The sequence below is a fragment of the Sebastes fasciatus genome, chromosome 8 (assembly GCF_043250625.1).
Source record: "Sebastes fasciatus isolate fSebFas1 chromosome 8, fSebFas1.pri, whole genome shotgun sequence".
Lineage (NCBI taxonomy): Eukaryota > Metazoa > Chordata > Actinopteri > Perciformes > Sebastidae > Sebastes > Sebastes fasciatus.
In genome coordinates, this window is record NC_133802.1 from 34625561 (window position 1) to 34652449 (window position 26889).

The 26889-nt window shown below is 43.6% G+C and overlaps 1 protein-coding gene across 6 annotated transcripts; it reads right to left on the reverse strand.

The window, feature by feature from the left end:
* Nucleotides 1-575: 575 nt before the first annotated feature.
* On the reverse strand, nt 576-26840 carry LOC141772022 (uncharacterized). Of its 6 annotated transcripts, none has more exons than XM_074642656.1 (32): nt 25954-26840; nt 22491-22634; nt 22064-22209; nt 21043-21199; nt 19234-20750; nt 18910-19053; nt 18520-18618; nt 16999-17272; nt 16818-16886; nt 16349-16458; nt 15140-15277; nt 14863-14970; nt 14261-14405; nt 13201-13731; nt 12819-12863; nt 12481-12560; nt 12256-12368; nt 11032-11215; nt 10335-10623; nt 8919-8963; nt 8581-8660; nt 8356-8468; nt 8061-8244; nt 7841-7925; nt 7470-7615; nt 7266-7356; nt 6578-6726; nt 6312-6397; nt 4109-4178; nt 3881-4005; nt 2076-2405; nt 576-2038 (listed from the first exon to the last, which is right to left on the reverse strand). In XM_074642656.1, exons 1-31 carry the CDS (start codon nt 25970-25972, stop codon nt 2135-2137), a joined length of 5757 nt encoding a protein of 1918 aa, XP_074498757.1. In that variant the 5' UTR covers nt 25973-26840; the 3' UTR covers nt 576-2038; nt 2076-2134. The 6 variants fall into 6 exon arrangements, with proteins under 6 accessions (XP_074498757.1, XP_074498761.1, XP_074498758.1 ...); XM_074642660.1 differs by lacking the exon at nt 25954-26840 and adding an exon at nt 25531-25654; XM_074642657.1 differs by lacking the exon at nt 25954-26840 and adding an exon at nt 24490-24604.
* Between the last annotated feature and the right edge of the window lie 49 nt (nt 26841-26889).

Sequence of the window (26889 nt, forward strand, 5' to 3'; positions counted from 1 at the left end):
TGGGATAATTTGGCAGTAATTCAAAGGAAATTTCAAATAGGTTAATTGATAATTATCACCTAATTACCATGAAATCTGTAGACCTGTAAAATGAAGTTTTACCAAACTTTTTTTTTTTAACAACACATTTTGTAATTATAACCTAAGTCTTAAGAGAATGTAGTGCAATAAAGACAGAGTTAGAAATAAAAGAGAAAAATAAAGGTTATTTAGTTCCATGACAGAGATATTCATTAAAAAAAATAATTCATATGAACCCACACAAGAGGTTTACTTAATCAGGTATAAGATTGAAGAGTTAGCATACATTACTAGTTTGTTTATTTTCTATTACAGGTTTTTTAATGTTATATTGTTTGAAGATACAGTATATGCTTAGATCTGTAAATGTGATATAAGATGATAAGATGAGAATTTCTTCAACAATTTCATAGCATAGGTCAAAAACACACCAAAGAGGTGATACACATAGGAGAGTGCCAGCGGTAGCAGTAACAAACCTCAACAACAGACAACAAATGAAATAAGTGAAAGAGGTCATTCCCAGAATCACTGAGATTTTGTTCTTTTATTGGTCAACAGACTCAAGTCCAATTCAATCACTTGTACAAATAAAATACACAGCATGTCCCTCATTAAAAACTATCAATAAAAAACGTATCTGGTAGAGTACAGCGAGGAAGAGATGAATCCATCCCGTTGCCGTTTATGTGCAAAAACACTGTACAACCCACAAAATCCCACGTTCACGATACAATCATCCGTCAGAATAAATCACAGTATTCAGTGTTTTCTATACAACAATCAGTTGATTAGGTCTCAGTGGTCGAGGATCATCTCAAACACCTTATCAGCAAAACAAAAGTATAAAATATAAACATTTCATTCAGTATTGAACAATAATGGCAGTTTAAAAATAGCAGTATATTAAGACAATGACCATAAAACAAAGAATCACCTGACATTGAATGATGTGATTTCAGTTCCTCTGACACAGAAAAGAAACATCGTAGCACCACTTTTTAACAACAAATGAACCGCTGGTCAAAAAAAACCAAAGAGATAGTTTGTGGATTAAATCTTCTGTAGTATGAAAATACTGAATGACCAACTAACGAGGTTTTATGTCTATTTATGTCACATAACATTCATCGTTTCTCTGAAGTAAAATACAATACAGATGATTATTATTATTATTAGACAGCAGCTAACTGGCTTTTTGTTATTTTATTAGCACCACAGCAGCACAAAGACTCTCGAGTCCATCATAGTTTTGTTGGTGTAAAAGTGGCAGTGCACACACACACAAAATACACATAATAAAGTGTATTAAAATCAATTACTTTCATCTTCCCTGAGTAAATAAAACAATAAAAGATACCAAGAAAGAAGAAAAAGATGATAAAACGGATTAAAAAGACGAGGAAAGTCTGTGTCCGAACTATTCGTCTAACACTTTTATCAACACTGACAATTCAGTTAGTTTTGGCATAAAAAAATAGAGGCAATGTTGGTGCAGAATATAACATGTAGTTGTTATATGTAATTATATGTTATATGTAGTTATAATGTAATAAAAAACAATCTTTTCTCCTGGAAACATGATTAAAGTATCACTTTTAAAAAATATCTAAAACATGGAGGTGGTGTATGACAGACTCTCCCTTTTCAACATCCGCCATGTGAACATTATTATTTCATGTCAAACAATAACGGTACAAACTAATAGTTAGATTATTGATTACACAGCCCTGGAGGAAATCAGCTGATATGACATCATCAGCATTCAGCTCCATTACTGATCTCCTCCTGCACAGAGATAACCCGATGACAGTGTAAAACAGGTAATAAAATACAGTATCACCATTCAGGAAAACTAAATGAACAGCGTTAAGACGAGAACTGGAGGGAGCATGATCGGACATTTTCTGCAGCTTTTGGAGGTCAAAGTGTCTGGTGCTGCATGAGACTGCATATTTCATTTATGCTCCTCCGACTTCATATAGAGAGGTGAAATCCCGCAAAGGAAGGGGCGGGACTTCACCTCTCTATACGACATGTGGAGGGAAGAGAACCCTCCACACAAACACACACACACACACACACACATACACACACACTATACCAACCTCCCCTATCTGAGCTGCTGCAGCTCTGGAGAGGCTGGGGAGGACGGGGGGGGTGAGTTGGAGGAGGAGGTGGTGGTGGTGGTGGTGGAGGTGGTGGTGGAGGAGGAGGTGGTGGAGGTGGTCAAAGTAGGCAGCTCCTCAAAGGCAAAGTAGTCCTTCAGGGGAGCGAAGAGGTGGCGGATGACGGGCACGCTCCACGCCTTCCCCAGCACCTTCTGCCTCTGCTGCCGGTTCATGTTCCTCACGTCCGTGTAATGTTTGGGGAACCCAAAGATCCTGGTGAAGAAGAAGAAGAAGCAAAGAGCGTATATTGATAAGAAGTGAAAGCCAATTGTTCGTTCCATTGAAACATCAGGGTCCAGCAGCAGAGCTAGGCTTCCGCCATTTTGGACTGAAAGTGACTACCAGACGCCAGTAAAACGTCGCCTACAAAGAGACGTACAAAATGATTTCTATTCTATTAACATGTTATTAATAAGCATACTAGTATAACTGTTTACTTAATTATTAAACTTCCCAGAGGAGCATTAAGTTAGCCAAGAAAGAGGAGGAGGAAGAAAAAGGGAGAGCTGAGGAGGAAGAGAGAGAGAGGAAAAGGAGGAGAGAGGAGGAGGAAGAGGAAGAAGAAAGAGGGAGAGAGATGAGGAGGAGGAAGAGGGAAGAGGAGGGAGAGGAGGAGGAGGAGGAAGAAGAAAGAGGGAGAGAGATGAGGAGGAGGAAGAGGAAAGAGGGAGAGAGATGAGGAGGAGGAAGAGGGAAGAGGAGGGAGAGGAAGAGGGAAGAGGAGGGAGAGGAGGAGGAGGAAGAGGGAAGAGGAGGGAGAGGAGGAGGAGGAAGAGGGAAGAGGAGGGAGAGGAGGAGGAGGAGGAAGAAGAAAGAGGGAGAGAGATGAGGAGGAGGAAGAGGGAAGAGGAGGGAGAGGAGGAGGAGGAAGAGGGAAGATGAGGGAGAGGAGGAGGAGGAAGAGGGAAGAGGAGGGAGAGGAGGAGGAGGAGGAAGAAGAAAGAGGGAGAGAGATGAGGAGGAGGAAGAGGGAAGAGGAGGGAGAGGAGGAGGAAGAGGGAAGAGGAGGGAGAGGAGGAGGAGGAAGAGGGAAGAGGAGGGAGAGGAGGAGGAGGAGGAAGAAGAAAGAGGGAGAGAGATGAGGAGGGAGAGGAGGAGGAGGAAGAGGGAAGAGGAGGGAGAGGAGGAGGAGGAAGAGGGAAGAGGAGGGAGAGGAGGAGGAGGAAGAGGGAAGAGGAGGGAGAGGAGGAGGAGGAAGAGGGAAGAGGAGGGAGAGGAGGAGGAGGAGGAAGAAGAAAGAGGGAGAGAGATGAGGAGGAGGAAGAGGGAAGAGGAGGGAGAGGAGGAGGAGGAAGAGGGAAGAGGAGGGAGAGGAGGAGGAGGAAGAGGGAAGAGGAGGGAGAGGAGGAGGAGGAAGAGGGAAGAGGAGGGAGAGGAGGAGGAGGAAGAGGGAAGAGGAGGGAGAGGAGGAGGAGGAGGAAGAAGAAAGAGGGAGAGAGATGAGGAGGGAGAGGAGGAGGAGGAGGAAGAAGAAAGAGGGAGAGAGATGAGGAGGAGGAAGAGGGAAGAGGAGGGAGAGGAGGAGGAGGAGGAAGAGAGAGGAGGAGGAGGGTATCTGATGGTTGACAGCTGTCCAGTGCAGGTATGAGAGTCTGTTTTTATGTTAGCCATCTCAGATCATCCCAGATGTTTACAGCGGATACCACACACGCACACGCACACTCAAACGTAACTATCATGAAGCTTACTTTTCTAGTTCAGTGATCCAGAGGATGTCCTCTCTGCCGTTCTCGAGGACCGGCAGCCGAGAGTCGCCAGCTTTGGCCTGCTTCAGAGAGTTTGGATTGGTGGTGATCGTCCTCACCTTAGTGACCTGGAATAAGAAGTGAGTGATTATCTGAACCTTAATGAACATCATCATTGTTTAAGACAGTAGATAAGTGAATAAGATGGAAGCAGCAGGTCCAGTCACTGACCCTGGCTTCTCTACCGATCTCTAAGCAGTCCTGGAGGTCAAGCTTGTCGTTCTGGGACGCTGTGATGGGCCTGATGGGAGACAAGCAGCAAACAAGCAAACAAGCAAACTTTAGTTCCTATTTCTATTGAAAAGAAAAACAGAAGTTACAAAATGCTTTACAAGATGAAGAAACAAGAAAAGAGGGAAATAAAAGCAACAGAGAAGACAACATATAAAAGCAAGAAGGCAGAGTTCAAACCACAAAATATAATGAAACCTCTACTACTGGTGATACAGGACACGGACATGAAGGCAGACAGGAAGACAGACATGAAGACAGACAGGAAGACAGACATGAAGACAGACATGAAGACAGACATGGAGACAGACATGGAGACAGACATGGAGACAGACATGGAGACAGACATGGAGACAGACATGGAGACAGACATGGAGACAGACATGGACACGGACATGAAGACAGACAGGAAGACAGACATGAAGACAGACAGGAAGACAGACATGAAGACAGACATGGAGACAGACATGGACACGGACATGAAGACAGACATGGAGACAGACATGAAGACAGACATGGAGACAGACATGAAGACAGACATGGAGACAGACATGAAGACAGACATGGAGACAGACATGAAGACAGACATGGAGACAGACATGAAGACAGACATGGAGACAGACATGAAGACAGACATGAAGACAGACATGGAGACAGACATGAAGACAGACATGAAGACAGACATGGAGACAGACATGAAGACAGACATGGAGACAGACATGAAGACAGACATGGAGACAGACATGAAGACAGACATGGAGACAGACATGAAGACAGACATGGAGACAGACATGAAGACAGACATGAAGACAGACATGGAGACAGACATGGAGACAGACATGAAGACAGACATGGAGACAGACATGAAGACAGACATGAAGACAGACATGGAGACAGACATGGAGACAGACATGGAGACAGACATGGACACGGACATGGAGACAGACATGAAGACAGACATGGAGACAGACATGAAGACAGACATGGAGACAGACATGAAGACAGACATGGAGACAGACATGAAGACAGACATGAAGACAGACATGGAGACAGACATGAAGACAGACATGGAGACAGACATGGAGACAGACATGAAGACAGACATGAAGACAGACATGGAGACAGACATGGAGACAGACATGAAGACAGACATGGAGACAGACATGGAGACAGACATGAAGACAGACATGGAGACAGACATGGAGACAGACATGAAGACAGACATGGAGACAGACATGAAGACAGACATGAAGACAGACATGGAGACAGAAAGAGTACTTCATTAATCCCAGTGGGGAATGATACCATTACAGCAGTTTAGAGGCAAAAAAGACAAAGATACTGAGCAAAAACTAACAATACTTAAAGGGGCAGTTCCATTATCTTTGTGTTTTTTAATGTTTTTATATCATCCTGTTTCTTCCCAGTGGTGTTCCTGATCGATTCAAATCACACACAAAACGTGCAGTCATTTTCATCGTCGTTCATTCTAATGTAACGGATCTTTTTCTCTCAACTCTCGTCCCAAATTTGTCCCAAAATTAATTTTCATCCTCCCTTATATTTTTTTCGGAACCCCGGGACGACGCGACATCCTTTAGCTCGAGCCCTGCAGAAACATCTGTCTGACGGCGAGGTAAAGCAGTGAAAATATTCTAAACATAACGTACACTTAAACAAATATGGATGTTTTAGGTGGCTAAATTACGTTTTCCTGCTGCTCCTGTCCCCTGCAGCTTTACCTCACCGTCAGACAGCCCTCTCTGACGGAGAACTGAAGCTGTTCTATCGCTCTCTTCAAAGCCACCAGACTACATTTACTAAAACAGTAATTTTACCTCTCAGAACAGAGTATACATACAACCCCACTTCAAAATATCTGAACACTCTTAACACAGCTAACGTTGACTCAGCTCGTGCCAGCGTTCACATTATTCATAACCTTATTGATTAACGTACTGTTCTACCCTACGTCACCTGCTTCCTGCTAACGGCTGAGTGGACGTTAACATTTAAAAAAGAAGAAAATAGACCCGCCTTTTAACAACAAGAATACTTGACAACACTAACATATTACTCCAGTCAAAACCATTAGCTTTGAGTTATTTAGCCTTTATATTTCATGTTTAATTGAAGGTCTCACCTGCTCATCCCCGGGATGTTTCCCCAGAAGTAACGCGCTCTGTGGGCCGGGCTCACTCGGACTGCATCCACCAGCACCGGGTTGCACTGTCCAACAATCAGAGAGCAGCAACAGTCATTCTCTCTGAGTTTACAATGTGTTAGTGAGAGGAAAAGCAGCAGTGCAACAGGGAGGGAAGGAAGGATGGAAGGAAGGGGTGGGAAGAAAACAGGGAAGCAGAGGAAAAGGAGGAGAAGAAGACTCAAGATGAAGTGGGCGGGGCGAACCTCGAGGAAGCGGCAGATGTTGACTTTGTCGTGAGTGTTCATGAAGACGACGTTCTCAAAGAGCCAGAAGAACGGCCTGGGGTCTCCCTCTTTGGGCTTCAGCAGCTGGAGGATGCGGTAGTAATCGAAGAACAGCCTGCCGGTGCCCTCTGGTGGAGAGAGGAGGGAATTACAGCATACTAGTTTCTAACACTAACACAGCACCTGCAGGAATGGGCCTTGGTATTCTGGTGCATCTTTTTAATCTATAAAGCCCTCACTGGAAAATAACCATATTACCTTTCAGAACTGCTGCATCACTGCTTAAAATCAAATCAATTTTAGCTTTTGGACATTTGGGGAATTTGATCTTAAACCTCCCAACCTCTACTTGTAATGATTTACATAACTGTATTTTATTTTACATCTTAAGTATCCGGAAGCCGGAAATATTCTTCACCGTGATTTAATCTATTTCTACCTTATTAGGTTTACGACTAATAATTATTTCCTTTTGGTTATTTTATTTGATCAGTAATTGTCTACAAACATGTAAAACAAGAGCCCAAACTGCTCACTTTGTCTGAACTACAGTCCTAAAACTATGTGGAAGTAGCACCGACTGTTTGGCATTTTAACAATAAATCAATTCTTAACTGTTGACAATCGATGTATTTAAAGCTGACATGCATTCAACACTATTACGCACCATAGATGCCTTTTCTGAACGGGTTGACGATGGAGAGGTCGTTACAGGGGCTGCCGCCGATCAGCAAATCAAACGGACCCCACTCATTGATCTGGATGTTCAAAGAGGAACAAGGAGCTGGTTTAGTTCAGTACTGGGACAGAAGACAAACGTTATCAGCTTCGTGTGTATATACGATGTGAATATGTGGAAAAAAGAACATACGTGTTCCTGGGTGATGAGCCGGGCGTCACCAACGTGGATGATCTTCCCATCGTGGTTGATGGCCGCCACAGCAAGCGAATCCTCGCAGACCTCCGAGGCAACATATTTCTCTACCTTGAAGCCGAGATCCTTCAGCACCAGGTAGCCTCTCTACCTTGAAGCCGAGATCCTTCAGCACCAGGTAGCCTGAGAAAATACACACACATATGAATACATGCTGTAAGCCTCTAACAGACAACGGGAACGAATCAAGAGGAAAACATAGAAGAACCTCATACAACCTCACTGAATTATCCCTTTATGAAAAGAAAACGCAGGCAGAAATGTAACAGCGCTCTTAGAAAGCGCTCCTAACAGGTGTGTGTACTCACCTGTTGCTATGCCATCAAACAGTGCGAGAACTCGGAGCGGTCTGCGCAGGTTGGCAGGGATGGATGGGTAAACACGGTGAGGCTCCTACAAAGTAAAACAACAACAACGTGATTCCTCATTAATGGAAACCTGTATTTTAGAAGAAAATTCCATATTACTGTTGCTGAAACGATATATCATGCAGCACTAGTTATGAATAAATAAATGTTGATCACTCACAAACTCCATGGCGCTGTTGTTGGCGAATAACTCCTGAACACGGACGCTCCAGTCCTCTCTGGGAATCAGAGCGCCGTGGGGCTGATGAGGCTGACACATGTAGCAGATCCACGGGTCCAACAGCTTCAACGAATCAAACGTACCCGGACCGACGAGGATGTTCAGACAGCCTGCGCAGTAAGATCTGCAAATGTAGAAGAAGAGAGGAAGAGAGGAAGAGGACGGAGGTAGACAAATAGTTAAACAAAGAAAAAGAGGGCTTTAAAGCTGGACTGAGAGAGATGAAGAGGCCGACCTGCAGCAGCTGTCGTTGCCACAGAGAATGACCTCCAGTCCGTAGCAGCAGATGGTGCAGTAGGACTGATATCCATCTTCATCATAACGATACAGAGTCTCTCTCAAGTTATCCTGCAGGGACACAGACAGCATCACAGACCAGACAGGGGTTAGGGACAGTTTAACAGGGACTGAGGAGCCCTTAGTGCTGTAACACAAAGAGAAGCTGATGATGATTCCTCACTTTACACTCGGAGCAGAGGCTGCCTTTAAACAGAGGGTGGAAGATCTCAACGCTTTGAGTTCCACAACACAAACAGAAGCCTGCACACAAAACACAAAACACAGACAGAGATGAGCCTATACATCTATAATCTATACAGACTATAGTTACATCAAACAGTATGCTTATTATGTTTTACCATCATTATCATGTAAAAGCTAAATAAGAGCTTCACTGGAGGATCAGCAATTCTTACAACACTGTGTGCATGTAAACACAGCCACTAATCAACTGACCATTTCTCAATACAAAATCACATATTCATGCATAAAAGGGCAACAACATGCCTGAACACTCACCGTCAATGTCCAGCTTAATGTCCATGATCCTACGGATGGTCTCCTCTGCACAACAACAAAACAATAACTGACGATTAATAAGTCAAACTCTCTGATTTTCTTGGACATTTTTATGTGAAGCACTTTGAGCTTTTATTGTATTTAAGTTTAATATTATTATTGGTAATTATTTCTAAATTGTCATATTCCAAGTTGGCAATAAAATCCAGCCAGTTTCCCCGGCTGTTCTTGAGTTCTAATTTAGCCTATTTATAACTCAACATGTTTGCAAAGTGAATATTTACGCATTACTAAATTAAAACATGTTGCACAACACAGACTAGTTCTTACTTTTAAGTATTTGCACCCGGTAACAACCTGAGAAAGCTAACGTTTGATCCAGTCGATCGGTTGGTGTTTTAAAGGTCCCATATCAGCTCATTTTCAGGTTCATACTTGTATTTTGTGTTTCTACTAGAACATGTTTACATGCTGCAATGTTAAAAAACTACTTTATTATCCTTGTACTGTCTGTCTTAATATACCTGTATTCACCCTCTGTCAGAAACGCTCCGTTTTAGTGCATTTCAACAGAATTGCAACAGAATTGCGTTGCTAGGCAACAGTTTGGGTCCATGTTTACTTCCTGTCAGCTGATGTCATTCACATACACTGTAACCAGGATATAAACTGGGACACATTGAGAATGTTTACGTTTAAAACTGTGTAATGGTCTAAATATTGTATATTTGTGACATCACAAATGGACAGAAATCCAAACGGCTTGTTTCAAACGCACAATTTCTGAATACGGGTTGTGTGTATTTCTCCGTATATTGACCGCTTCGATACTTTCACAGTATTTATAAAGCACTTAAACCTGCTTAATAATATAAAAGACATTACAATTTTACTTTTTACAATATGGGACCTTTAAAGTTTTAGTTCAGATTCACCAAAATTACACAATAACACAAACAAACTAACCGATGGAGGCAGCTGTAGAACTGCAACTCCCGTGTTCTGAGAGGTAAAATGACTGTTTTTGTGAATGGAGTCTGGTGGCTTTATTGAGCGTAGATAACGGCTTCAGTTCCCCGTCAGAAAGGGCTGTCTGACGGCGAGACGAGGTGAGGCGGTGAAAATATTCTAAATATAGCGTACACTTAAACTGATATTGATGTTTTTAGGTGTTTAAGATACATTTTGCTGCTGTGGTTAAATTCTCTGAATGTACAGCAGTAGGTCGCTTTGCTCCCGTGCTGGTACTCCTGTCTGTTTCTCCATCCACTGTAGTAATACACTGACTATGGAGAAGAACCTCAAACAACCACACTGAGAAACATCCGACTATCCCTTTAAGAAATGACAAAAGAATCTAGACACAGTTTCACACCTTGTTAACAGTTTATTGTAATTAAACTTTTTGGTTGGTACCTCTGAGTTTTTGGTCCGGCTGCTTGTAAGAGTTGTTCGCCTGGTTGACCTTATTGTAGGTTTTGGTGTAACTCCTCTTCTTGTACAGCACAAAGTCTGGCGACGCGTCGTCATCAAATCCATCGAACAGAATGCTCTTCTTCTTCTGAACCTTCCCTCCTTTACCCTTCCCTCTCCCCTTCTCCCATCTTCCTCCCGAGTCCTCTCTCTCTCCCTCCCATCCTCCCTTCTCTGCTGCCCATCCTCCTCTGGATTCCGTCTCCTTCACGACTCCTTTAGAGCTGGAAACCTGTGTATTAGAAGGAAAGAATATTCTATAATATGACTTAAAGCATTGAGGACAGTCTGCCCCGGATGACAGCTGGTCGCGGCGCACAGCCACGGAGGAAATGCACCAGGCAGGGGGCCAGACAGCGCCGGGGAGAGATCCCACGAGGACTCCCGTGCAGACTGCGCGGACGCCACCCGTTGAGAAGTGTAAAAATGTTTTAAAAATGTCTACCTGGACTGTAGGTCATTAATGGGAAACACGGGATTAGTCAAATGAGTTTTCCTTTTGTATCAAGCAGCGAAAAAGTTGTTGCATGACGTGTTTGAGTTATTTGGCTGACATTGCAATGTCGATGCTGAAACAACACATCGTGCAACACTAGTTTGCACAGTTATGAATAAATGGTTATAAACGTTAATCACTCACTAACTCCATGGCGCTGTTGTTGGCGAATAACTCCTCAACATGGCTGCTCCAGTCCTCTCTGGGAATCAGAGCGCCGTGGGGCTGATGAGGCTGACACATGTAGCAGACCCACGGATCCAGCGGCTTCAACGAATCAAACGTACCCGGACCGACGAGGATGTTCAGACAGTCTGTGCAGTAAGATCTGCAGATGTAGAAGAAGAGAGGAAGAGGACGGAGGTAGAAAAACAGTTAACCAAAGAAAAAGAGAGCTTTAAAGCTCCCTTCAGTGTATTCTGGCATTTCTATGAGATTTCATATTTATTTGAATCATTTCCAAGTTGATTAACCACAAACTACGTTTTGTCACAAAAATACACTGTAAATGACGTGATACCATACGAGGGACACATTGCTGATGTTGTTGTTGGCACATGTGTTCACAGAACAGCCGGTTTCCACACGTCTTTTTTACTATTTATTCCTCGAGGTGAAACAACAACTTTGCTCCGTGTTGCAAATGCAGCACATCCAGTAAGTTCCTGTCGTTCCAGGCGACCCCTCCTCCCCGAGGTTTACCCTCAACCCGCGTCTCGCTCTCTCATTGGCTGTAGCTCGTGGCCGGTGTCCCCGACTGGTCCATATATTTAGCACGCTAGATATCTGGGATGTGTCTGCAAGGCATCGGCGAGCGTTGGTGAACGAGGTGTGCGAGTGGTGAGCCAACGCTGATTTGCCTCTGATCTGGGGCTTCTGTCGGGGAGCGGAGAATCAGGGCTAAGTCGTGTAGTGTGAACTAGGCGTTAGAGAAATGAACGAATCACAGAGCAGCCCGGTGAGGTGTCGGTGCATGGGAGCTGAGGTAAGAGCGGTCGGTGCTGGTGGACGGTGCTCCTCTAAACCGTCCTGAAACTGCATTTCAAACGGCGGACCAACGGCAACATGTCCTGCGGTGTAGCAGCCACGAGACGGCCGCCGAGAGTCGGTGTGTTGTGATAATTCTTGTCTCATTTGTGGTCTGATAAACAGTAAATTCATCAGATTCAGTGCCACATAGCTAGCTGTTTTCCAAGCTACTGTAGCTGGTTTCATTTAAACTGGGTTGAAAAACGATGCAATCTGGTTGCCATGGTAATTAATTACATCTGACTAACAACCACACCCCCATTCTCTGTTTGAGAAAGAAGTAAAACTGTCTGGAGGGTTAGGCTTTAAAGCTGGACTGAGAGAGATGAAGAGGCCGACCTGCAGCAGCTGTCGTTGCCACAGAGAATGACCTCCAGTCCGTAGCAGCAGATGGTGCAGTAGGACTGATATCCATCTTCATCATAACGATACAGAGTCTCTCTCAAGTTATCCTGCAGGGACACAGACAGCATCACAGACCAGACAGGGGTTAGGGACAGTTTAACAGGGACTGAGGAGCCCTTAGTGCTGTAACACAAAGAGAAGCTGATGATGATTCCTCACTTTACACTCGGAGCAGAGGCTGCCTTTAAACAGAGGGTGGAAGAGCACAACGCTTTGAGTTCCACAACACAAACAGAAGCCTGCACACAAAACACAAAACACAGACACAGATTAGTCTATACATCTATAATCTATACAGACTATAGTTACATCAAACAGTATGCTTATTATGTTTTACCATCATTATCATGTAAAAGCTAAATAAGAGCTTCACTGGAGGATCAGCAATTCTTACAACACTGTGTGCATGTAAACACAGCCACTAATCAACTGACCATTTCTCAATACAAAATCACATATTCATGCATAAAAGGGCAACAACATGCCTGAACACTCACCGTCAATGTCCAGCTTCATGTCCATGATCCTACGGATGGTCTCCTCTGCACAACAACAAAACAATAACTGATTAATAATGCCAACATCACTTCAAAACATCCAAACTATCCCTTTGACCTTGGCGTTTTACTTCATTTGCATTTCAGAAATCATAAAGTGGTGTTAATTTGTGGAGATTATCTTGCTGAACAAAACTTGTCAGTATCATAAACGTTTGTTTGCCACAGAGCTTATTTTCTGTAATAAATCAAAAACCCAATGGATCAATGTCATTGGGTTTTAGTGGAGGGAACCAGGGTGATGATCACATCCTGGTTGGCCTACAGTCTATAGATTGGAATTAAAGTGTGTTTTAATAACAGATTAAACTGAGTTTGGTACCTCTGAGTTTTTGGTCCGGCTGCTGGTAAGAGTTGTTCGCCTGCTTGACCTTATTGTGTGATTTGGTGTAGCTCCTCTTCTTGTATGGCACAACGTCTGGCGACGTGTCGTCATCAAATCCATCGAACAGAATGCTTTTCTTCTTCTTACCCTTCCCTCTTTTACCTTTCCCTCTCCCCTTCTCCCATCTTCCTCCCGAGTCCTCTCTCTCTCCCTCCCATCCTCCCTTCTCTGCTGCCCATCCTCCTCTGGATCCCGTCTCCTTCACGACTCCTTTAGTGCCACTTCCCGCAAAACCAAATCCTTCCTCCCAGGCTCTTTTTCCTCCACCAGCACTACCTCTGGGGGACGACTTCTCCGCGGAGCGGACCGACAGTTTCTTGATGGAGGTCGACACCTCCGTCAGCTCAGTGCCGATGTTGTTGCTCTTGCTGCTCGTTGGGGTGGAGCAGCTGGAGGACGGCTGAGAGATGTTGGCCTTCAGGAAGAGTTGCTGCTTCACATTTGGTCTGTTGTGTGTTTTAGGAACACCTGGACAGAAGACAATCACACATGTGACCATCAGATATTTTACATGTGATATGCATAATGTGTGTCAGTCTGTTTTACCTGTATCCATATCAGTGTTTGTTTTTCTTTATTTACAGGCTGCAAATTATTATATTGCTTCATTCTAACTTTTATTATCTCCGCCAGGTGTAAGCCTGAGCAAAAGACATTTCCAGCAACCAGCGAGGCTGAAAACAAGCCTCACCTCGTTGTTGAAGGCCACATTTTGGCCTTTGTTGTGGCTCAAAATCTGACATCCAAAGAAAAGTTTGCTCTCAATTTTCAGACAGCGTGTCGGAGCCAAAGTGTGTATTTGTGTGACAGGTTTCATTTGATCAGAACGACCAATGAAAGAGAAAGTGTCCAGACTTCTGCTCTCTATCATGCAACTGAGAAATGTGTATTTAATGTACAACAAAAGCAAAGTGCCTCTGAGTTTGTCTCTGAGAAAGACTCATTTTACTCACCGCAGTTAATCTATTCAGGCTCTTCATAAATCAGATGTTCATACCATTTGTTGTAGCAGCCGTTGGTCTGAGATCGTCTGGCCCCGTGGGCTGAAAGCCTCCAAAGGCCCAGTCCAACATCTGTTTCAGCAGCTCTTCTCGGGCCTCAACGCATTCAGAGAACTGCTTCTTACAACGCAGAGCTGCCTCCTGATGAGACACGGATACAGACATGTAAGCAGGAGCACAAATACGCATCACAATATGAACATTTATATTATCTATGCTCTCTTCAAAGCCACCAGACTCCTTTGACAAAAACACTGATTTGACCTCTCAGAACATAGGAGCTGCTGGTCTACCGCTGCCCCATATCGGTAAGTTTGTTTGTGTTATTGTGTGACTTTGGTGAATCCGAACTAACCCTTTAAAACACCAAAGTCACACAGTAACACAAACTAAGGCAGGCAGCGGTAGACCAGCAGCCGCCATGTTCTGCGAGGTAATATGACTGTTTTTGTCAATGGAGTCTGGTGGATTTCTAAGTTCAAGTTTTAATTTGTTGTACGCTTGATCCCACAGACAGTTTATATTGTCTGGGCAGTTAACACAACACACACTGTTCCTACAAAGTCCTGTTTATGTTTATCAAGAAACACACTCAGACCTGCAGGGACAAGAAGAGGGCTTCTCGGTAGGTGACGAGGATGGCGAAGGAGTTGGAGCAGAAGTGTTGAGTGAAGGCAGCGAATGGTTTCAGAGCCTGCAGTCTGACCTGGAATCAGAGACGAGAATGGAAACAGATGAGCGTTTCAATCCCAAACTCAACAACATCCACAAATGATATAATGACAAAATGAAAATGTGGCAACATGACTGTACTGTCACTATGAATATGAATATGAAGTATTTATGTCCATGACTTCCCCCCTGATCTGACTCACCTGAGAGGACATGTTTTGTCCGTACCACTCGACCATCCTGCTCTCTGGAAGCTGATTCTCTCCCCTGCAGGGTACAATGATGGCTGGCCAGGGAGAGAAGCCCTCCACCTGACCCCAGACCAGCTCCCCCATCGCATCCTGTACAACACACACACACACACACACACACACACACACACACAAAAGATGTTAAAGGTCCCAAATTGTAAAAAGTGAGATTTTCATTTCTTATATATTATAAAGCAGGTTTAAGTGCTGTATAAATACTGTAAAAGTATCAAAACGCTCAATCCACGGATAAATACACACAGCGCGTAATCAGAAACTGTGCGTTTGAAAAAAACGATAGGATTTCTGTCCATTTGTGATGTCACAAATATACAATATTTAGATAATTTCACAGTTTTAAGCGTAAACATTCTAAATGTGTCACAGTTTATTTCCTGTTGCAGTGGATGTGAATAACATCAGCTGACAGGAAGTAAACAAGGACCCAAGCTGTTTCCTAGCAACACAATTCCGTTGCAATTCCGTTGAAATGCACTAAAATGGAGCGTTTCTGACAGAGGGTGAATGCAGGTATATTCAGACAGACAGTATGAGGAAAATAATGTGTTGTTTGAACATTAAAGTGTGTAAACATGTTCTAGTAGAAACACATAATACAAGTATGAACCTGAGAATGAGCACGATATGGGACCTTTAAAGCATAAATACTGACAGTTCCTAATATTATATATAAATTATTTTTGATAAAGAAAAACATATTTTTGAAAACTTGTCTCCCGTAGTGATGCAGTCCCTTTGTGTTTTAACTAGGGCTGTTTAAAGCTTTAGTGAACATACTGGTATCATATGAAACTAGGGGTCCGTTGACCTCTGACCTCCAGATGTGTGAATGTAAATGGGTTCTATGGGTACCCACGAGTCTCCCCTTTACAGACATGCCCACTTTATGATCATCACATGCAGTTTGGGGCAAGTCATAGTCAAGTCAGCACACTGACACATTGACAGCTGTTGTTGCCTGTTGGGCTGCAGTTTGCCATGTTATGATTGGAGCATATTGTTTTATGCTAAATGCAGTACCTGTGAGGGTTTCTGGATCAATATCTGTCATTGTTTTGTGTTGTTAATTGATTTATAATAATAAATATATACATACACTGCATAAAGCAGCATATTTTTGTCTGAATAATCTGATTTTACCAGTAATTCTGCCGAGTGGGGGGGGGTGCTTGTTGACATCTTGCAGGCGTCATCTTCATCATCAAGACAGATCTCGATGTATGGAGACGGCGACCGTGGAGTTCGTTCACCTGCAAAACAGTGACAATGACCGGCTGATTTCAAATTACTGTTTTTGTGAATGGAGTCTGGTGGCTTTGAAGAGAGTATAGATAACGGCTTCAGTTCCCCGTCAGAAAGAGCCGTCTGACAGCGAGGTAGAGGTAGACTTAAACTGATACTGATGTTTTTAGGTGTGTAAATCTGTGTTTTGCTGCTGCCTCCGTCCACAGCAGTACGTTACTTTACTCTAAACTCCATCTAGGTAACACCCCGACTATGGAGAGGTACCTCATACAACCACACTGAGAACATCTGAACTATCACTCTTTAATGCAGCTGTCGTGAAGTACTTTCATTCTTATTATTATTAATATTCCACATCTCTTACTTTCTCTTTTCTGTTGTATTAGCCTGCTGGTCCGACTGATTCTGGACTCTTCGATGACATCGATCACATCTGATGAAAATAGAAAACAATCCCGTTGGTTATTATTATTATCCACTAGTGATTTACTTCATTAGTGAAATGTTGATGTTGAATTCAGTGTACACCCGGCTGACAGTCTTACCGGAGGAGTTGTCTGTGTAGTCCGAGTCCTCCACGCTGCTGCTTTCCTGTTTGACAGGAAGACGTAGACTCGGTTTGGCCTCAGCAGCATCACCATCCTCTGATGAAGACTCTTCTTTCTTCTCTCTCTCTTTCCTTTTTAATTCTTTCTTTTTCTCAACACAACCTGCCTGGACAGATTGCCATAATTCGATGCGGTGCATTTCATCATAATTGCACGGTCGAGGCGAGGCTTTGGGGATTTTCTTAGTGGGAGGAAGAGCCTTGTTGAACACCTTGAGACGGGAGCAAACACACAAACCTCTTTATCTTCACAAAAATACATAACTAGGGAATGAAAGAACAGCACATATGTGACACATATGTATATGTGTTTGTGTTCACAAGTGTTACGTTTCACGTTCGAATCGTAGTTATTTTAAACCAAAACACATTCTGTTTCCCTGAACTTAACTAACGTCGGGTCCACACTTCACAAGAATCCAGCTGATTCTGGTCCCGATTCCTCCAGACGATCGTCGGCAGAGCCCTGATTGTTTGATGGATCTAAAGATGATCTTTCCAGATGTTCCTGTAGTGTGAGGTATGTTTAGAGTGTTTTTTACATCCCCCCTGATCGGCTCTGAAGTCCGTCCTGGACGCAATGATCGCAAATGGTGAACATTAAACATGTTCAGCCTCGACACTACAGGATATCTGATCGTAATATAATTCATAACTTTCTCATGTTGAATATTTACAATGGGATGTCCTGTTGTGTGTGCGGGGAACCCCGAGGACAGCCGATGACGCAGTCAACGTGGGAAAGAACGACAGCCAATAGAGAACCGAGCTGACTGAAGCAGGAAGGACGACCACCGCGGCTAATGCACGAGCTAATGCTAAACGTGGAGCATAAAGTAGTAGTAAGATGGAGCTCAGAAATGGAGGAGCAACTTGTTGATTAGTGTTTATTTAACGTGTCTTCATGACTTCATCCATCCACCCTTCCTCCATGTTCAGTACTAAGTAAAAACTAACATCACTAATTCTTCCGGCCCGACGTCGGCCATGTTTGTTTACACTAAAGATAGTGATAGTCTCTTTTTTAGTGGGATTCTTGTTGTTGATGAATGAATCTGTAAGTGTGTGGTGTTGCCGTAGTACACCTGTAGATCCGGCGTTTTTTCACATTAAACTCGGTGAAACTCCAGTTGAGTTGGACCAAAGCTCACTTGGTGATTGTTGGAAAGAGAAACGACGACGGTTTAGGTGAGCTTTATTTTGTTTCTGTCCAGTTTGAATGAAGTGTGGCATCGTACTCGGGCAGCCTGGCGGAGGTCTGCGCTCTCCGAGTGCCATTCTAGTTAATATTATTTTACATTTCTTCCAATAGATCCCCCTAAATCCTACACACTGGCCCTTTAAGAGGAAACTCTTAAACCAACCAGTCAGTTTTCGTTTTTAACACTCACAGCTAGATTTTGTAATCTACCAGCAACAGTAGCAAAAGAAAAGTTACTTTCCAACACCGAACACTCACCTGAGCAAACACGTGCGTCCTGTGAAGAGAGCTCGGCAGGGCCAGGAGGGTCAGGAGGAGTCTACGCAGAGCAGAGTACGGTCTGGTGGACTGCAACATCTGTACAGACACCACAGGAAACTCTTGTAATGACATCTAATAGCTACTGAACTAGCCCGCTATTAAACCTTAATGCCAGTAAAACAGAGAACAAATGAAAACTTTGTATTTAAGGTAATGTGCCATCACTCAAGGTCAGAGATTAGGTAGGTACATTTCTAATCCTGTAACCACACAGAGAAAAGAAAACTACTGTATGGTATCTGTTCCTCATTCATTCAACACAGGTATTCCTTCCAGTAACCAGACAGTTATAAACTACATTCAATAACCGTTGTGTTGTCGGTTTACCTTTTCCCAGCTATGATCCCCCTTTAAAGTCTTAATCAAAGCGGAGTAGTCGTATGCCAGTTGGTGTCTTTCTGGATTCCCGGCACTAAACAGACCCAGCTGAACCCCGAACTCTGACAGCACCTTCCTGGACAACGCATATACCTGGAGGGAAAACACAACACAAAGAAGCAATAAACACATTAAGTCAAGCATAGAGACACAGAGGTTTACATTGTTAACTCCAGAAACAAAGCATTAAAACATTACATTCAAATCTGCCTAATGCCGGTTCAATATTTACATTAAAGCCTTACTTAATACAACAGAAATAAATGTTCTTACACTGATTCTTTCTGGGTGTTGCAGCACTGTGCTGATGTTCTCCAGTGCCACTTCTCCAAGATGCTCAGGGAGGCTCTCCAATAAACTCTGGAGTACTGCTTTATAGAAGGTCGCTGCATCCTTCTGGAAGTCTCTCCTCTCCTGTTCATCCAGATCCACGACAGCGGTGGCCCAGAGGAACTCTTTGGCACGATCGCCTACGAGCACCTCCGTCAAGGGGAGCAGCTCCATCAAGTTTTGGAGGAGACACGGGTCTCGATTCCTGACGAAGCGCGCAGCAACGGAGGGCCAGAAGATATTGGCTGCGTAGGAGCGAACCAGCGCGGCGGTCAGCTGGAGCTCCATCACCACGGCCGCCCTGTCGCTCTGCTGCAGTTCTTGGAGAGCTCGGAGGGGCTCCAAAATGTGGGAGAGGAAAACTAAGCGCAGTTTGACTTTAGGATCCATCAGCTGGGATCTGATCCGGTCAGCATCCTCTGCTTTCCCCAGTGACTTAAAATAGTCCACTAAGCGCCTCCAGCTGCTGACGATCCTCTCCACAGTGTGCATGATAAACAAACACTGGGCAGAGATAGGATGGGACGGCTTATAAGACTCTGCATCAGCAAACATATTTTTCAGACTGTCACTGGCGGAGGGGCAGGTGTAGTAGTGATAGTGGATGTCTCTAACCAGGTCAACCACGCAACTAAAGGAAGCCAAGAGTCCGGCCTGGCAGGCTCTTCCTGCCATCCCGGGGAGGCCGCAGAGTGACACCAACTTCGGGTTGAAAGCCTGGAGCTGGGACACAAACGCTCGGCTCGCGTCTGGGTGTGGAGCATTGCAGTAAAACGCAACTATGTTGCACAGAGTGAGGCCGCTTTCCTTCAGCGTCTCCATCAGGAGGCGTGCAGCCGTATCTGCGGTGTGTGTGTCTGTGGCGGCGTCCGTGCCCGCTGAGGTTTGTGGATCATCGGCGCTGACACTCATCTGTAACGTGAGCAGCGGCTTCACCACGCCGACCCCTGAGGTCAGGTCATGGTAGCCAATCAGGACGACACTCGTGTCCTGTCCTCCACCCAGCTCCACGCCCACATACAGGTAGAGGCAGTACGGCGAGCGTGAGCAGACCTTAATGATGTCAGTGAGGTGGGTTGGACTCCAGACGGCAGAATGTGAAGGGCCAGGAACCGGAGTGTCTGTACTTGTATTTAACGTTGTGTCTACATCGCTACTGGAGTATTTTCTGATGAAGCGCGACAAAGTGTCACCGCTCCCTTCGTTTCCTTCGTCCACGGCTGCTTCCACCTTTACCTTCACCTCCCGGGACACTTCTTCCGCCGTCGTCTCCATTTCCTCTGTTTTCTGCTCCGCCTTCATATCCGTCACATCCACCACGTCATCGTCATCAGATATCAGTACTACCACGTCTGCATTCTTGTTCAAACTCTCCCTAGCTTTTTCTTTCTTTTCTGTTTTGCCTGCCATCTTCACAATAATCTCCACTTTGTGCGGCTGGTTCTGGGAGGAATGACCATCTGTAACGGGGGGAGAAAGACACTATCAGGGCTTTTCACACAAGGAACATGTAATAGTGCCGGCAAAGAGTGTAGGAGCAAAGAGACGAAACAACAACACCTCTTTGCCATATTGGACTGAAAACGTCAACGAGTCTGTGATCGTGGATGTATAAAGAGACGTCTGTAAATCAGAGGATCATTTCTTTTGAGGTAACAAAGGTCTAATGAAGCCTTAGTGCTGTGTTATATATCTGAATCAACCACGCTCTGTGCTATGTAGGATATCTGTGTAACAACTGTGTGCTCCCACCTGAGTCAGCAGGAACCATACTCTGTCCACCTCTGGCCTCCAAGGCGTGGTACTCCCTTTCCTCCTTGTAGTTCTTGTCAAAGAACGCCTTAAACCACAGCAGGAAGGTCATCGCCACGGTAGAGTTCCTCTTCATCAGCCCCTCGGTGGGGACGTGCTGCAGAGAGAACAGAGGCCGGTTTATACCTGTGTTTATACTAGGGCTGTCAAAGTTAACGCGATAATAACGAGTTAACGCAACTGGTGATTTTTAGGTTGTAGCGGCTCAGTTTTAAAGCTAGAGTGAAGATACTGGTATCATATGAAACTAGAAAACCTAAAGAATCCATCAGTACCAACCAGGTCATACTAGCTAGCCTCGCGAAGGAGGATCAATAACGTGTGTTGTTAATTGATTTCCAATAATAAATATATACATGCATTTTTATAAAGCAGCATATTTGTCCACTCCCATGTTGATAAGAGGATTAAATACTTGACAAATCTCCCTTTAAGGTTCATTTAGAACAGACAGAAAAATGTGTGATTCATTTATGATTAAATGCAATTAACTATGGACAATCATGAGATTAAATATTCTAATTGATTGACAGCCCTAGTTTATATCCATCAGTCAGTCAAATATGTTTAAGGTGTGTTTCTATCAGCTGGTTTGAAAAAGAATATATTAGGTGAAAGTAATCAGCTTTATAGCCCAAACAATACTGGATTTTAGAGGCTGATACGAAAATCAATTTTGTGAGAGTTTAAATTATCTGATCAAAATATATCAGCCGTAATCCTTTTTAAAATAAACTTTAAAATGTGACCAACATATGTGCTGAGTGCAACACTTGTCAGAGCTCACAGGGAGACACACTGTTTCTAAAGTACCTTAAAAATATCTTGAGGAATGTAAACTTCTATACTGAGATGTCTTAACATAAACACTGATACCACTATATCTGCGACGATGTCTGATTTATTAGTCAGGCTCTTAACCGTACTGTACAGATCTCACCACGTTTGTTACAATACTCACTCGTAACACTCCAACTTTTCTGAATGCAGCTTGCAGTAAACTGTAGTTGTGGATAAGATCAACCATGTCGCTGCTTTGGAAGCGGACCCTGGAGAGTTCCAGGGAGTTAGGAAACAACCAGTCCATCAGCTGGCAGTAGGCTGCACCTGGATACACACACACACACACACACACACACACACACGTAATCAATAATATGCAGCCAGGTGAGCTCAGCCCTCCACAGACTCAAAGTGTACACAAAATATGGGCTTCTTGTGAAATCGCATACTATTGTATGTCATTCACCAACACGCTCATTTAATGTCATTTTTTTTACTTTTTAGCTGTAATACCGTGGAAACTGCTTAAGAGGAGAAGGAACGAGGAGCTCCACTCTGCACCTTTATAGAGTATACCTTACTAAGACATGCATGCATTGACCTACCTGTGCATAACTGCTCCACCTTGGTGAAGCCGGTCTGCAGAGTGTCATTGAGCCAAGCCAGCAGCTCATATCGGCTCGGTCGGTCAGAGCTGGTCACAGCCACATTCTTTGCTACGTTAATTTCCATCTCCTGAAGGCATGGACCTGCACAAACACAAACACAAACACAACGTTCATTTACATCTCCTGAAGGCATGGACCTGCACAAACACAAACACAAACACAACGTTCATTTACATCTCCTGAAGGCATGGACCTGCACAAACACAAACACAAACACAAACACAACGTTCATTTACATCGTGCATTTACTAAAGTTGTGCCTCTACCAGGCTTTAGACACATCCATCCCTCTGGACTCAGTAACACTTCATAAAAACAGCAGTGGAAGCAGAACTAGATATGAATCACAACAAACTCTTCTACTTACATTTCAGAACCTCTCACGTGTATTATTCAGCACCTACTGCGCATGCTCACAAAATGCTGCATTCAAGTCGTGTCAAAGTGCCGTTCATCTCAGTTTCAATACATGAAAAGCTTCTACTAAGGAACTAAGGATTTGGAGATGTGTTCCTCTTGACTTCACTCTCTTTAGTCAACATGCTGCTAATTCAAACTTTATTTGTGTTAAGAATGAGAATTATAAATTAAATTAATAAACCAATGTATTAATTTCTGCTCACAGCCTTCATAAATAACCAAGAAACCAACTACTGCGGATCATTTATATCTGACAATAGAAAATAAGTAGAAAACATTTGAACAACTGCAAACTGCGTCTCTGAATTAATCTAATAAATAAATGAACCTTATTTAGCGTTGGTTATTTGTAACTCACTGTGTAACATACTTTCATAATGTTATAAACTAAAAGTTGTCCATACGTTACAGTTATTGGTTGTTACTGGTCACAACAGAGTTATAAATTCTGAAGGTAACTTAATCTGTGATAGTGAACAGTTTCCTTTAATCAATTCTATCTATCTACTGTCATTTAGAAGTCAGATCAGTCTTTGGAAATTTATTCTTTAATATTAAGTTTGACTGAACTACATTTTGGAGGCGGTTTGTTTCTCTTTTAAATTATCATTCATTTCATTTAGTATTTCATATGTATTAATTTTATATGTTTAATTATTCATTCATTCATTTATTTATTTATTATTGACAGACTGACTGACCTTTTGAATGAATCTGAATGGCCCATCACGTTCATCAGAACGGTGCTTTTATTTTGAAGGCCCATCACGTTCATCAGAATGGTGCTTTTATTTTGAAGGCCCATCACGTTCATCAGAATGGTGCTTTTATTTTGAAGGCCCATCACGTTCATCAGAACGGTGCTTTTATTTTGATGTCCTACATGCTCTTACCGTAATGCCTAGGATATACACGAACCGCTCTTACCGTAATGCCTACCGTAGGCATTACGGTAAGAGCTCTTACCGGTAAGAGCATTATGCATTACGCACCGTACGTACGCATCGTACGATAAGAGCATTACGCACCGCTCGTATCCTAAGTATCCTAGGCATTACGGTATCCTAGGATATACACGCACCGTTACCGTAATGTCTAGGATATACACGCACCGTTACCGTAATGTCTAGGATATACACGCACCGTTACCGTAATGTCTAGGATAGACACGCACCATTACAGTAATGTCTATGATAGACACGCACCATTACCGTAATGGCTATGATAGACACGCACCATTACCGTAATGGCTATGATAGACACGCACCATTACCGTAATGGCTAGGATATACACGCACCGCAAAACAACGTGGGAACTGACCGCAGCGTTATAACTGTTAACAAAAAACATCTAAAAGTGTCATCAAACGCAGACAGAAGCTAGTGAGCTAACATTAACATTAAACAGTGACGTTAGAAGAACCCGGCGGATTAACGTTACATTTAACAGAGTTGAGTTATTACGTTAAAGATTCATCTTTAACAAACATGTTCAACGAAAACATCCTCTACTCACCTCCCCCTCCCTCCATCCGCCGTGTGTGTGTGTTTAACCACCAGCACCCGGGCCTCCACACCCTAAACCCGAAACCCGCCCCTCGATACCCGCCCCCTGCTAGCCCAGCAGCTAGCCCAGCAGCTAGCCCCCTGCTAGCCCAGCAGCTAGCCCCCTGCTAGCCCAGCAGCTAGCCCCCTGCTAGCCCAGCAGCTAGCCCAGCAGCTAGCCCCCTGCTAGCCCAGCAGCTAGCCCCCTGCTAGCCCAGCAGCTAGCCCCCTGCTAGCCCAGCAGCTAGCCCAGCAGCTAGCCCCCTGCTAGCCCAGCAGCTAGCCCCCTGCTAGCCCAGCAGCTAGCCCCCTGCTAGCCAATCTCAAATCTGCGTTCATTAATTCGACAGTAATCAGAAAATAGCGTCACATAACAGCTAACGTGTAACTTTACTAACAACCAGTGTTTAAACTCTGTTAGCATTCTGAGCTAGGTAGGCTAGCAAAGATTAGCTGCTGTAGCTAACCTCAGGTCCATCCTTTATTTAAGTTAGCCGTTAGCAGCTAGCCATTAGCTGTTAGCAGTTAGCCGTTAGCAGCTAGCCATTAGCCGTTAGCACTTAGCCGTTAGCAGCTAGCCGTTAGCACTTAGCCGTTAGCAGCTAGCCATTAGCCGTTAGCACTTAGCCGTTAGCAGCTAGCCGTTAGCAGCTAGCCATTAGCCGTTAGCACTTAGCCGTTAGCAGTTAGCAGCTAGCCGACACACCCAGCAGCGCCATGCGTGTGATTAAACATTCAGGAGATTGTGTTTATACTGCGTGTCATATATATGTATACAGTATATATATATATATATATATATACTGTATACATATATATATATAAATACATTTTATTTTATTTTGTTTTAATTTAATTAATTTTTTCTTGTGTATATTCTTTTTACTTATTTATCTATTTTTTGTATAGAATATGTTTTTACCTGTATCTATACCGGCTTATTTTATATTAATATTAGGTTGTTTAAAGGGAGTGTTAGTAAGAATCCTAAATGTCTTGTTAACAGCTTCACCTGTGTCCGTTAAGTCAACTAAAGTCAGCGTCCTGTTGCTGGCGCTTGTGCTCGCTCTACATAGACATGAAGGAGCATCGCTCAACACAGTGAGGAGACACACGTCAGCTAAAAGCACAATATAATAATAATAATAATAATAATATCTTGGATTTATATAGCGCCTTTCATGAAACCCAAGGACGCTTAACAAAGACATAAATAAATACAACAAATGTAACAGTAGCTAGAGGCCATAGGCCTCGGTGAAGAGGTGGGTTTTGAGGAGTCTTTTGAAGGTGTCCAGAGATGGTGCGTTGCGGAGCTCTATGGGGAGAGAGTTCCAAAGTGTGGGGGCTGTCACACTGAAGGCTCTGTCCCCAAAAGTTCTCATATCTCAATATCACTCTATATTTCAGCTGCTTGGCAGTAATGTTAGCTGACCAGACCAAGGTCTCTCCATGAATCAATGCTGATCCTAGTGTTGGCTTTTCCTGCCTCAGCCTCCAGACCGCGGCCGGAGGGAACGGGGGAGACGCTGGAGTTTGGTCGGAGACGATAACGTGTCTCTCTGCGGAGCCCCGTCACTTCACAAGACACGGGAAACCTCTGTTGGTCTGGAGGAGCTGCAGCAGTTATTTCTGCACAAACGTCCACTGAACATTCACTAGATATTCTCAGAGCTAAACTAACTCTTCTGCAGTGTGGAGTGAGCAGCATGCACGTGAGAGGTGGAGAGAGAGAGAGAGAAGGAGCGTGGTGTGTGAGTGAAGGCAGGCAGAGGAGCAGAGGAGCAGAGACTCCGGTCCTGGAGACCAAAGCTACGGTCTCCCCCGCGTCCTCCGACCGCGGCCAACACTGTTTAACAGCTTCACTAGATACAACCAAGAGGTTTTGGTGCTTCACTGGAGTTTGTGTTGGAGTCTGAGTCTGAACAGCGGAGACACACGAGAGACCATGAGACACACGAGAGACCATGAGACACCGACCAGCAATGATTTATACCTGGAGGAAGTTAAAAACAGTCCCTTTAAATAATCTTTATGACGGCGGAGCTTTTTTTAATATCACACTCGATGTTTGTGGATTAAATTCACTCTATCAGAGAGCCGACCAGATTAGACAATCAGATATTGAGATTTTGTTCAATCTCAAATGAATGTTTAACAGGTTATCTGGTATTTTGTTTTTTATTCTTTAACTACATTCTTACCATATTTCTGTAAATTAAGAAAAACTGTTGTATTAATTTTAATATTTATTTTGAATTTGTTATTTTTTTTTAATTTGTTAAGAGCACTGTTGTGATTCTGCACTTAAGATAAACCTACCTGCTTACTTCCTGTTCTTATCCCGTTCAGTGTTTATACAGTTCAAGGT

What these genes read in the sequence shown, in the direction of transcription:
- LOC141772022 (XM_074642655.1), bottom strand. Translation starts at nt 22,835, where the DNA reads ATGTGTCTAAAGCCTGGTAGAGGCACAACTTTAGTAAATGCACGAT. An exon ending in AATACAACAGAAAAGAGAAA is followed by an intron (nt 16,459 to 16,817) that starts GTAAGAGATGTG and finishes ACTGTTTTGCAG; the next exon opens with GTGAACGAACTCCACGGTCG. An exon ending in ACAACAGCGCCATGGAGTTT is followed by an intron (nt 7,926 to 8,060) that starts GTGAGTGATCAA and finishes TTTACTTTGTAG; the next exon opens with GAGCCTCACCGTGTTTACCC.